Source organism: Alternaria incomplexa (assembly GCF_024043165.1).
Source record: "Alternaria incomplexa strain BMP 0042 chromosome Unknown scaffold_12, whole genome shotgun sequence".
NCBI classification, from domain to species: Eukaryota; Fungi; Ascomycota; class Dothideomycetes; order Pleosporales; family Pleosporaceae; genus Alternaria; species Alternaria incomplexa.
Genome location: NW_026249861.1, coordinates 595651 through 606995, shown reverse-complemented (window position 1 = coordinate 606995; position 11345 = coordinate 595651). Strand labels below are relative to the sequence as shown.

The window sequence follows — 11345 nt, the reverse complement described above, 5'->3', positions numbered from 1 at the left end:
CGGAGGCATTCGCAACCGTGAAAACCGATAGACGCCAACGCCAAAACCACCCCAGGAGGTATTCAAAGACTTCTGACCCAGCCCAGGCAAACTTCATAACGGTGCGCGTCACCCTTCACGACCCCAACACCCAAAAAACCCAAACGCCAAAACCACCCCAGGGGGTCGTCGCTTTCTTCTGCATCGGTGCAGTGAAATGCTAGTACTCACCAAGCAGGTTCTACCCACCCCCAAAACCTCCTGCTCGCCTCCTCCTCCCTCTCCACCCTCTCCCTCTCCATCTCTTCCTGTACCCATGTTGGGAACAGTACTTTCCTACACATAGGACAAGTGTTGCACCTCTCAAACCAAGTCATGATGCAGTTGGTGCCAAACACGTGACCGCAGGCGTTTAGCTTTGACACTAGTTGCTCTTCATTGGTGTGGTGGCTGTGAAGAGGCTTTGTGGATTTGAGCCAACTTGACTTGAAGACAATTGTGTCGGCTGGGTATTGTAAAGCCAATTCAAGGACTTCTTTGTCGGCGGCGGTGAGCTTGGTGGCCGAGGGGTTCTCGCAGGCCAAGTCTTTGGTGCAGATGCTGCACGTGTCTTGTTCGCTGGCGGGCAGGAGGTAAGGAGACATACCCGCAGCGATGAAGTCGGCCTTGCAGGCGTAGACAGGTGTGGTTGAAGACATGTTTGTTGTAGTGTGGTGAGGTTGTGTTGGTAGGTGTGGTGGCAGTGTTGGTAATAGTGTTTGAAGATGGTTGGGATGGTATGGTAAAACTTTCTTCGGATTTGGACTTTGGAAGTGATGTTTGATGAAGAAAGGATAATGGAGAGAAGAGAGGGACAGAGCACTATTTATTGAGTTGGAAGCGTCTCTGTGACTCACACAGCACGTTGGTACTGAGTTAATTATTGAGTTGGAAAGCTATCTGTGACCCACACTGGCCGTGGGTAATGAGTGGGTTTGCTGACCTTGGAGACCTCAGGAGTGGTGGTTCCGTACTATCAGGAGCGCATGATCGCGCATTGTTCGCCGGAGCGCCATGCCGAACCTTAGATTTTCAGACAGCTGTGACTCAAGTACATTGACGGGCCTATGGAACAAAGCCGCATTCATCACATACCAGGGAAGCCTAGAAGCCTCTACTGCGCTGAGGTTTCGCGGACTTTCGATTCGATACCATTGTGGGCTGCGGGATTTCTGTTCGTTTTCTTCCATGGACGAGGTGCGGGCAAAACTTCCGCATCAACAATGAACCCGATCTATTAGAATTACACGCACACACACACTATAGCTCCTCAAACTTCTTGCCCCGTGTTCTGCTCAAGGCAGCAGTAGCGCCAAATGCGATACGACCCACATCATCCGTGGGTTTCTCGTCCCCGACGAACCCTGGGCACGCAGCAACAGTCTGCTTCCACTGCTTGTCCCCTTCGGCAGCGCTCAGAATATCGGCATGTGCCGTACCAGCCTTGACAACGAATTCTGCACCCAACCAAGGCGTGAATGGCCTCATCCAAAAGGCGTACAGGGCAAGCACTAGTAACCCGAGAAGGTGGAGGCCGAGGAAAACGGACCCGGTGATGACCCCCCAAAGCGCGATATATGTCTTCTTGGTTGGAACGCCCGTATCGACATATACATTCCGCGATTGGTCGAATCCTCCCCATCTGTGGAATTGGCTCGGGTTCAGCCACTCCTTGTTGGCGAGGAAAGCGGCCACAGTGAACGCCCTACTTGCAGAACGTTCCGAATCAAAGAATGCGGCTAGTTGTCTCACGCGGCCAAGGACGTCGACTTCGGACTGGTAGTCGTAGTCGCGGAGGCACGGGCCCCCTATGGCAAAGTTGAGAGGCATATTCCCGAGGCAGTTGTTGCCGAAGTTTCTGAACCATACTTCATCATCGACCTCAGGCCGATCTACAAGGAAGGCGGATGGATTTGAAACTCTTCTCTCGATGAAAGAGCCTTCGCCGAATAGTGCCAGTCCAATAGCAGTCAGCGGACCGATGTGATTTCCAATGGGTTGTCTCACATTTCCTGCGTATGTTTCGTTGGTTGCTCGTTTCTCATCTCGACTGGATCCGCTGGTTGAAGAGCCTCTAGCGCTGTCCAAGGATAGCTTATCGAGTAACGGCCCGGCGCGATTGCCGTTCTTGGTATTAGGAAGTTCGAAGTAGCCTAACGTCGAACGGGCGGTGATTTTCCACATAACAGGAGTGCGTAACATTGAAGGCACCGAAATTGCGAGGAAAAGATCCTCGGTAATGTCCTGCCGGTTGTACGTAGCTTGCCAAGGCGTGCCAGAGATATTGGCGGGTATGCAAGCTATTATATCGAACTCCCGGTATCCCGTCTCTCCTCCACGGTATTGTGCGAAAAATGCATCTTCTCTGTCGCGAACGCATTCGGTTGGCCACTCAGCGTCTGTCATGTTCCTGTATTCAATTGTGGTATTGAGGCGCGGTGCGTACTGAGGGTCAACATAGACACCGGTGCTGAAGCCCAAGGGAACGGGTGAGAACCAGGCATCTAAGCTCATCTCATCAAGTTGATAAAGACTTCTCGAGAAGCGGTTACAATTGGTGGCCGCACTGAATGTATCGTAACACATGTCATTATCCAGTCCATCCTTCTGTTCATCGATCCAGAGGTAAGGCTCATGTTCTCTTTCCGCGCGCGATTCTAGAATGCTACGGAGTCGAACAACTGCTGTATTTATGTCATTGTTGGTGCTGCTGATTAGAGCAGGTATATCAGCGACCCTAATCAGACCGGACTGTGTGCTGCGAGTTGGTATTCGTGTCGGAGTAACCTGGATAAACGTTGTCTGCAGAATCGGGAAGACAGCACCTGTATTCGAGTCAACGCCGGCTTCCTGCCAAGATCTGGGCATGACTCACCCACTAAGGTCAATGCAAAGGCGGAGTACAATGGAAGACTTCCAACTTTAGACCACCTAGTCCATGTACGTGGGCTGATCCAGCCTTGGTCCGCTAGCGCCATAGCCTGACGGAGGTTCAACTTCGTTCTTAGGCTTGCGGCCTGCACGTATGCAGCTAGAGCCATGGAACATATCGCGGAAGTGATGGGAATGGTGAGTAGAGCGACTACCACTTGTAGGATCTGCGCCGCCCTGAGGGCCTTCTCGTGTTTAGACAAGGTAGCAAGCAACTCGTCTATGGTGATTGGATACTTTTGCGCGTTCGTATAGTCTTGCTTGCTTCCGATCGGCCGGTTTCTCGCGAGACAAAAAACGATCCAGGTGAATAGGGCGAGTGTCGCATAAAAGATGAAGACCATCAGCGGCCAGAACGAAGTGTGCAGGGTCCTGACGATGGGCTCGCGAACGGTCATGGAAGACGCTCTCGACAGCCTGGACGTGTACATGGGCTCGTGAGTAGTTTCCGGGACCTTGGGTGCACCCGCGTTTGCTTGTCTGGTCTCCTCTCTGACGCTGTGCATCTCATGCGACTCCCGTTGCTCCATGTTTGGTGTGATCGATCCGCCGTTAGGGAAGATGGGGAGTCAAGATTCCCGCTGTAAGGGATGTAGCGTAGATTTAATAAAGCATGCGGATGTTATCGTCTGACAGCGCGTAACTCGACTGCGCCGTCTTGGCTCTTGTCTTGGCGTGCAGTTTGTATTGAAGTTGGGGGCTAAGAGCGGATGTCGGCACGAGGGAATGCGATCCTCCACCATCGTCGCACAGGGGCTCCAGAGGGAGGCATGCTTGTATACCAAACGCAGTGCCAAACCCTTGTGAACCTATTCAAAGGCCAGCCCAAAGATTAGTCAATGAGACATCATGGCGCAAACTCGCAGAGGGTCGCCCAACGCGTACACTTTTCGCGGCAAGTGCTGGTGTCTTATTTCCACCTCAGCCTTACAGGGCTGACTTCAGGCCTCCCACCACACCGGTAAAGGGTCCAGGCGAGGTTAGATGTCGTATAACCGACATACAACTCATTTCTTCGCGACCACTACTACGCCACGCACAACTCCGGTCCGCCCCCACCAGCCGAACATGGCTTTCGCGACACCAAAGCGACCTAAGCCTAATCCTAACATCTTGAGCCTGTCGTCCTGCTCTTTCAGGAATGCTGCCAGTGGCGCGAACACATGTTCTGAGATGTCAGTGGTGGTGATGGCTTCAGGGTTGTATCCTATCTGCTCCAGCCTCTCGCGGTACCCTTGTGGTGTGGTGAAGTTCGCCCAGGGCGCACCCATGAGGGCAGTGAGAAGGCGAAGCGTCATCCTCTGGGCCCATGTAGCGGTAGGAGAGAGACATAGATCAAAGGCCATCCAGTTTGCTTCTAGCTCTGAGTGAGCGTACTCAATGATGGGCCAGCGTGAGGGGGCGAAGTGATATGCTGTGTCTAGTGCCAACACCCAACGCTCTTCTGTATCGTCCTTCGCAAGCTGCAACTTTGTTTGCATCTGTTGGTTCCAGGACTTGGGTTTCGACGCGTCGGCACAGAAGAGAGATATCGTGGGGTTTCCACCATCTTCCATCTCAGGAGATACCGCCTTCGTCGTATTCTTCTTGAGCTCGGCAAGTCGCTCCGAGGCGTATCGAGCCTGCACTGCATCTTTCGTGATGCCAATGTAATCATGGAATGTGGCGCACCGATCTCTTTCATCCCACCAGTCTTTGTCGCACGCTCGAATAGGTTCCTTGCTCATGAGATAGATGGTTTGGTCCCCGCATCCGAAGCCCAGATCCACCAAGGCTCTTCTCCGTGCTGCTGGGCCTTTGTCGCTTGAAAGGCCGGCCTCAGCAAGGATTACGTTCAGCATGTCTCGACAGGCTTCGCTTAATGTCGTTGAAGTGGTGGCGTTCTTCCAATACCCCATGTTCATCCACATGGCTGTGGGAAGCTGCAGATGTAGCCGCCCATGCTGCAACCCGTAAACTGAAGCCTTGTCTTCTTGAGCCCCCCGCGCTCTCATCATCAGCCAAAACAGTAGGGCCGCCAGCCCTGCGCCGAGTATCTGGGTAGCGGACATTTGTTTGGCGTGTGGTAGTGATTGGTGCGACGCAGGGCCGGGTGCTTGGGAGATTTCGCGGGAAGCTTCAACGAGGCAACGACGCTAGCCGTTTCCGGCGAAAATGTATGACGAGACGCCATATGATACACACAACAGGAAGTCGCATCCTAGAACCCTCAATCCCGAATACTTTCACTTTCGTTCAAACACTTTGAATCGCCTACATCACTTCCTGAGTCCTAGGATGCTATGGGCATGTTGTCTTGCCCGGGTATCTACTCTATTGGATTGCCTGCAAGGCTACGAAAGGACTAGAGGCAAGAGGATGCTTCATGCGTCACAGTCCGAGTCCGAATACGCTTGTCTTCATGAACTACTGATGCCTCCAGGGCACCGCAACGTCGAACGCATCAGCCACTCGCATGGCCGAGACAACGCAGCCTTCCAAGAGGACCATACCGTCCCAGCACCAGCCGCCCACGAGCCACACATTGTCCTCGCCATTCCTCCACTGTGGCACTGACTTGTCATCTGTGTCGAAGTTCGAGCGCTTATCAAAGATGGCATTAACGATGCGCTGGCTCTCCGGGCTGCGAAGAACGCGCGTGAACCGGCTCCGCTGAGCAACGCATTTCTCATCGAGAGGAGTGCATGGGCAAGTGGTTACTACGACGCCACATGGTTGGACATGATGCGATTCGGTTGTGTGCGTACCGGAGGTTGCCGTATTGAGGTGGATGAGCTGCGCGCCTTTCTTATGGACGTGCCTGGCGTCGCTACCGTGTAAGACCGCCCAATCCGTGTGAACTACACTTTCTACGACTGCAGTCGGTATGCGCTGCATGTGGTGTTGGAGGGGTCTGAAGACACGGCCGACGACGTCTGGGGCGACTGCAAGGATGACTTTGTCAAACAATTCCGTTTTGTGGCCGTCTGACCCGCCCTGAGACCAGGTTATCCGAACGCCCTTTTCAGAGGGTTCTACGGCCGTGACGGTAGCCTCGAGAGTAACGTCGATACCCTTGACCAGGCGGTCTTGTACCCCACCCACGCCATCTGATACAGTATAGTGCGGTGCGCCGTGGCTCCTCCGCTTGTACTCGATGATATCGCTGGCGGGAAAGGCGAGTAGCGACTCGTGTGGACAGGTGGATACGCTCGATAAGAGAGGGAGTAGGTAGTAGGTAACGAAGTAGGTCGGGCAATATGTGCGGTCCAGGTACTGCTGCATAGTCTCGCCTCGTCTAGGTTCGAAGAAGAAGCAGCAGAGCGCGAACCACGAGTAGGCAAGCGTCAAATATAGCCATTGCATCAGGTACGAGGACCTGCTGACTCTACTCGGTCGGGGCGCTATCTGGTGGAGATTCGACGCATGTGTGAAATACGACGTATCGCGACGGCCAGTCGCTAAGGCCTCGGGGCTCGCATCGCGGCATTTCGCGAATTCGAAGAGGAAGGGCTGGGAGTTGTAATCGATGCGCAGGTAGTCGTACAGGGCCTTGAGGTTGTTGTAGTAGCCGCCCGCAAACGCGCGCATGGGCAGGTCCACGCGGGTGGAGGCGTCGGTGGCTGCATCGGGGATGGAGATGGAGGCGGCGTCTAGGGAGAGCGTTTTGCCCTAGAATTACTTTTGTGAGTACAGTCGCGGATAGAGTGGGTGTTAGGCGGCCTACCGACTCGAAGACCCTGACGGCATATCGCTGGCGCACATCGTGGAACAACAGGTTCGCGCTAACCAATCCAGCCAGGCCAGAGCCTATTATTGCGACCTTCTCGCGTGGCTGCTCCATGCTGAGGTAGTCGTGGACGTCAGCGGTGTGGAGCTATGGTGTTGATATTTAGGGCATGACGTGCAAATCGTCGCATGTCCTCGGCTGCAGGCCCGCAGCAGTCTCAGAACAGGCATCGTCCGTCTCTACCCAATTTGATAGCAAACATCAATTGGCACGGCATCGTCCCCGGGGCTAGGCTCAAATGGAGCAAAGTGCATGGAAGAACATGTGCCCGTCGGGAGTCGCGCGTCCTGTCTTGATGTCATCCTTTAGATTGAACGTTTTGATTGGTTGAGGGAATATCGCCGACGCGTCCCTTGCATGCGACATCCAGCAGTGGCCACACGAGATGTAACTCTAGACTCTAGAACATCACTTTCCTGTAGACGTTGTAGATATCGTTTCTTGATTGATCGTGGAAATGGCAGGCACCGACAAGCTTCCTGCGATGCGAGTCGCCGTCATTGGGGCTGGGTACGCCACTCTCTCAACAAAACTCATCACATGCTAACACGGTGGAAGTCCTGGTGGACTGACGACTCTTAAGACACTGCTTGAGGCATCGACACCTGATCGGCCGATAGAGGCTGTTTTGTTCGAGGCGTAGGCATACTCCACTCAGCCCCGAGCGGGTTTACCATCACATAACCTAACACCCTCCAGCGAAGACAATATCGGAGGCACATTCCACTACCGTGCTTATGAGAACGCCGAGTTGGTATCTTCAAAGCAACTGACCACCTTCTCCGACCACCGCTTCCCCGTGTCAGCACCAGACCACATTTCGCTTCCACAATATGTCGACTACTTGCAGGACTACGTGGACAAGTTTGACCTACAGCCGCTCATGAAGATGGGCTGCAGAGTCAACAAAATCGAGCCTATATCGAAGTCGATCGATCGGAAGTGGAAGCACCGTGTCAGATACGTCGATAAGAACAGCGACGGAGAGGAGCGCACATTCGATTGTTCACACGTCGCTATCTGTACTGGACTGCACGTCGAGCCCAACATTCCCAATATCCCTGGCATCGAGAATGTAAAAGGAGAAGCTTTCCACTCTTCACAGTACAAGAAGCGAGCACAGCTAACAGGCAAAGATGTGCTCATCATGGGCTGTGGAGAGACTGCCATGGGTATGCTGTACGAGGATAGAAGAATGCGCATCTGCTAACGTGCGTAGATATCGCTTACGAAGCCATGAAGGGTGATGCGAATTCAGTCACCATGTGCTTCAGAACGGGCTTCCTTTCTTTCCCAAAGGCTCTCTCACGTTTCAAGGTCTTCGGCAAGCAGTTCAAAGGAGGTCTGCCTATCGACGGTCTCATCACCAACCTCTTCGAGACAGCCTACGTGCATCGCGCGATAGCTGCGAGTCGATTCCGATGGTTTGTATCGGACTTTGTTATCAAGCGTGTGTTGTGGTTCTTGACTGGCACACAGGCGGGCATGAAGTGAGCTTCCATCTCATCATAGCGAATGGGCACACGCTAACCCAATACAGTCAACACGTCGGCGCACTACCACACGACAGACTAGGCAGAGCTTTTGTGTTTCTGAACAAGAGCAGCAAAGCGATGCCATATCTAAACCGGCCCTACAAAGAGAGCCACCCTCTCGCCTTCCTCGGCAACGGCTACGTAGACCCACCCGAAGACGCGCAGTCAAAGAAATGGGTAGACACATGCACATTCCCGGAGCGCATAGACGAGACCGGAAGAGTGATATTCGAGAAGCGCCCCGATCGTAAAGACTGGAGACGCATGAAGGACACGGAAGTACGACCCAACTGCGTAGTCTACTGCACCGGCTACAAGCAGTCCTTCTACTTCCTCGACCCATCATACCCCACAGCAGCCGATGCCACCATTCGCAACATCGTATCGCCAGTAGATCCTAGCATATCCTTCATCGGCTTTGTACGACCTGGTGTTGGCGCCATCCCTCCCATCGCTGAACAACAGGCCATGTGGTGGACAGCGCTCATCACCAATCAAATGGCCATGCCTACCGATCCCCCACACTACCATCTCCTGGCCAAAGAGACATCGCGCATCAAGTACGGTGTTGATCACAGCGCGTACATGAGCACTCTAGCGAAGGACTTTGGTGGCGCTCCCAGGTTGCGCGAACTTTACATGGCGCACGGGTTGAAGGTGCTCCTGGTCTACTGCTTTGGAGCAAGCTTCGTTACGTTTTACAGGCTTGTCGGGCCTTTCAAGAGTGATGTTGCTCCTAGTATCACGAAGACTGAGTTGGCAGAAACTATTCTTCGCAGAGGCATTCTCGGCAACTTGTTCTTCGGGGTAAGCAACAACCAAGCGCATTTTCGTAGTTTGTGTACTGACATCTTCGCAGGTGATACCAATGCTCTTCTACGGGTTGATCAACTCCACGGCCTGGATGCTTGAGATGGTGGGCCTGATACCAGAGGAGAAGCCGGTCGTTTGAGTAGGATGTAGTGTCCTAGCCATTACGATCGACCCTCTTGGCGCGAAGATAGCAGAGTTTACCGACGAAAGTGAATGAAATGTAGACATGTTTGCAATTATATGATCATCTTCATTACGGTACTGACCGAGGGTATCTCTCAAACCATGTCTAACTAGCAAATAGAAAACCACCTACGACGAGTTACTGTTGTCCGCGCACGAGAAAGCCGAATCAATCGACCCATCCTTGTACGCGTCCATGATCTGGACGATGACGCCATACGTGCCTCCGATCGTCAGGAAGACCGAAATACCGATCAAGATAACATGCAGCGCATACATGATCTTCTGCCACCAGTTCCCCTTCCAGTAGCCCTGGTGGTCGTAGATCCACAGCCACCCAGGCAGACCCAGCGCCAACGGCGCAAACGCCACACTACCCGCCAGACTAAGCAGATAGTTGAAGATGGGCACACCGGACGCGATCAAGAAGCTGACAACCGTCATACCCGTAACGCAACCAAGCCAGGTACCCCAATGAACCGGCGAATTCGCCTGAAGATGTTTCGAGTTCCTCAGTATGCGGACGAAGATGTACTTCGCACTAACATGCACATACAAAGCGCCACTGACACAAAGTCCAATAAGACCAATGCCGTACGCAACTTTCTTCACCATGGGTCCTGCGCTGCCAAGAGAAGGCGATGCAACCCATTTCCCGCACCACTTGTACACGACAAGGCTGAAGGAGAGGTACGCGGCGGTCACGAGGCCCATGCACCAGTTTACGGCTTTGCTGAATTCGCGCGGGTTGCGCATCTCGGACATGACGGGTAGGAAGGCGGAGGTACCCGCGCCGGAACAGAAGATTGTGCTGGCGGCTGTGATGCCTGCGGCGAAGGTCGGGTGGCCGATTACGTGGTAGCCGAATTCGTAGGGCCCGGATTGGGGGGCTGCGGCAGGGCGGTCGAGGGTTGTTACTCCGACGCTGTTGGGATGGGTTAGATATGTGGTCTTGAGGGCTGGAGAAGGATTGGAAAACTTACACGACGATGAAGACAGCGACGAAAACAGAAATGAATCCCGCCCACGTAACCCAAGCAATCTTCTCAAACTTGCGTACACTCGCACACGTGCCCACCATAATCGCTGCGATGATGGAGAAGTAGTTTGTGCAGAGGGAGTGGTTGGATAGCGCGTTTAGTGCTGTCGATACACCCACTATACCTGATGCCGCGACGATGATGAACGCGACGAGGAAAAGGACGCCGGTGATTTCTTTGACAATACGGCCACCGACTAGTTGGCCCATATCGGCGATGGAATGACAGCCTGGATGGTTGTTCCGAAATTGGCCTTGCACGAGGGCGCACCAGGTGTTGAGGGCTTGCCAGCCGAGCACGTTGATGGCGCCGGGGAAGGCGCCGAGCGTGTACATTGCGCTGGGGATTGTAAGGACTCCTGTCGCAAAGATGACTATATGGCGATGATCGTTAGCAGAATGGTCGTGAACTGGAGAAGGCCATTACTTACGCTTCAAGAAGATAACTGCGGTGTGAACCCAGGACACCGTTCGGAAGTCCTCGTATCCTTCTCCTCGCTTGAAGATCTCGCCGTCGTTCTCGAGGTCAACCTTCCCGTTGATGCTCTCGGAGCTGGTGCTCGGTGCGGGCGCAATGACATCGTCTTGCTTTTCAGCCGACATGATGGCGATGCCGTCAAGTAGTTGTGCTGTCGACCCAGATTGAGTAACGAACAGTTGTTCAACTCTTCAAGTATCGGTACTTGGGTCACTGTATATATATCCGTTCATGTACGCATGCCACGCAACGGCCCTATCCTTGCCAGATGCAGGTGCCCTGGTAGAACGTTGATAACCCGCGTGGTAATCAGCACGCCAACGCGGTATCTCTCAGAATCCGGGGCAGGAGTGGATCTTGCCAGCCCGCTCTGCCCCGTTGTTTTGGAGGTTGATAGTGGCGAGAGAGCGATGCGGGCGTCTCCATCGGCTACGCGATTCAGGCGCAGGGGTGCCTCCAATGGTTACCCCGGTTGGAGGGAAGGGTCGCCTGGGGATCATCGTTACTCCAACTGATTGCGGAGATGAGCAGCGGAGGGCTTGGTGCGGCGCGTGGATGCTGCATAGCTTGGGAGCTGGG

The 11345-nt window shown here is 53.8% G+C and overlaps 5 protein-coding genes across 5 annotated transcripts; 1 reads left to right on the top strand and 4 right to left on the bottom strand.

The window, feature by feature from the left end:
* Positions 1-1278: 1278 nt before the first annotated feature.
* On the bottom strand, positions 1279-2424 carry J4E90_008088 (uncharacterized protein; the record flags this gene model as incomplete). Its single annotated transcript, XM_051437618.1, has 1 exon — positions 1279-2424. One exon carries the CDS (start codon positions 2422-2424, stop codon positions 1279-1281), a length of 1146 nt encoding a protein of 381 aa, XP_051288429.1.
* A 1532-nt stretch (positions 2425-3956) lies between these two features.
* On the bottom strand, positions 3957-4859 carry J4E90_008087 (uncharacterized protein; the record flags this gene model as incomplete). Its single annotated transcript, XM_051437617.1, has 1 exon — positions 3957-4859. One exon carries the CDS (start codon positions 4857-4859, stop codon positions 3957-3959), a length of 903 nt encoding a protein of 300 aa, XP_051288428.1.
* Positions 4860-5355: 496 nt separating this feature from the next.
* Positions 5356-6772, bottom strand: J4E90_008086 (uncharacterized protein; the record flags this gene model as incomplete). Its single annotated transcript, XM_051437616.1, has 2 exons — positions 5356-6600; positions 6656-6772. 2 exons carry the CDS (start codon positions 6770-6772, stop codon positions 5356-5358), a joined length of 1362 nt encoding a protein of 453 aa, XP_051288427.1.
* Positions 6773-7175: 403 nt separating this feature from the next.
* Positions 7176-9205, top strand: J4E90_008085 (uncharacterized protein; the record flags this gene model as incomplete). The annotated part of the gene is made up of 6 exons (XM_051437615.1): positions 7176-7228; positions 7277-7357; positions 7418-7890; positions 7938-8208; positions 8259-9060; positions 9113-9205. 6 exons carry the CDS (start codon positions 7176-7178, stop codon positions 9203-9205), a joined length of 1773 nt encoding a protein of 590 aa, XP_051288426.1.
* Positions 9206-9378: 173 nt separating this feature from the next.
* Positions 9379-10891, bottom strand: J4E90_008084 (uncharacterized protein; the record flags this gene model as incomplete). Its single annotated transcript, XM_051437614.1, has 3 exons — positions 9379-10174; positions 10233-10662; positions 10720-10891. The coding sequence occupies 3 exons, from the start codon at positions 10889-10891 to the stop codon at positions 9379-9381; spliced, it is 1398 nt and encodes a 465-aa protein (XP_051288425.1).
* Between the last annotated feature and the right edge of the window lie 454 nt (positions 10892-11345).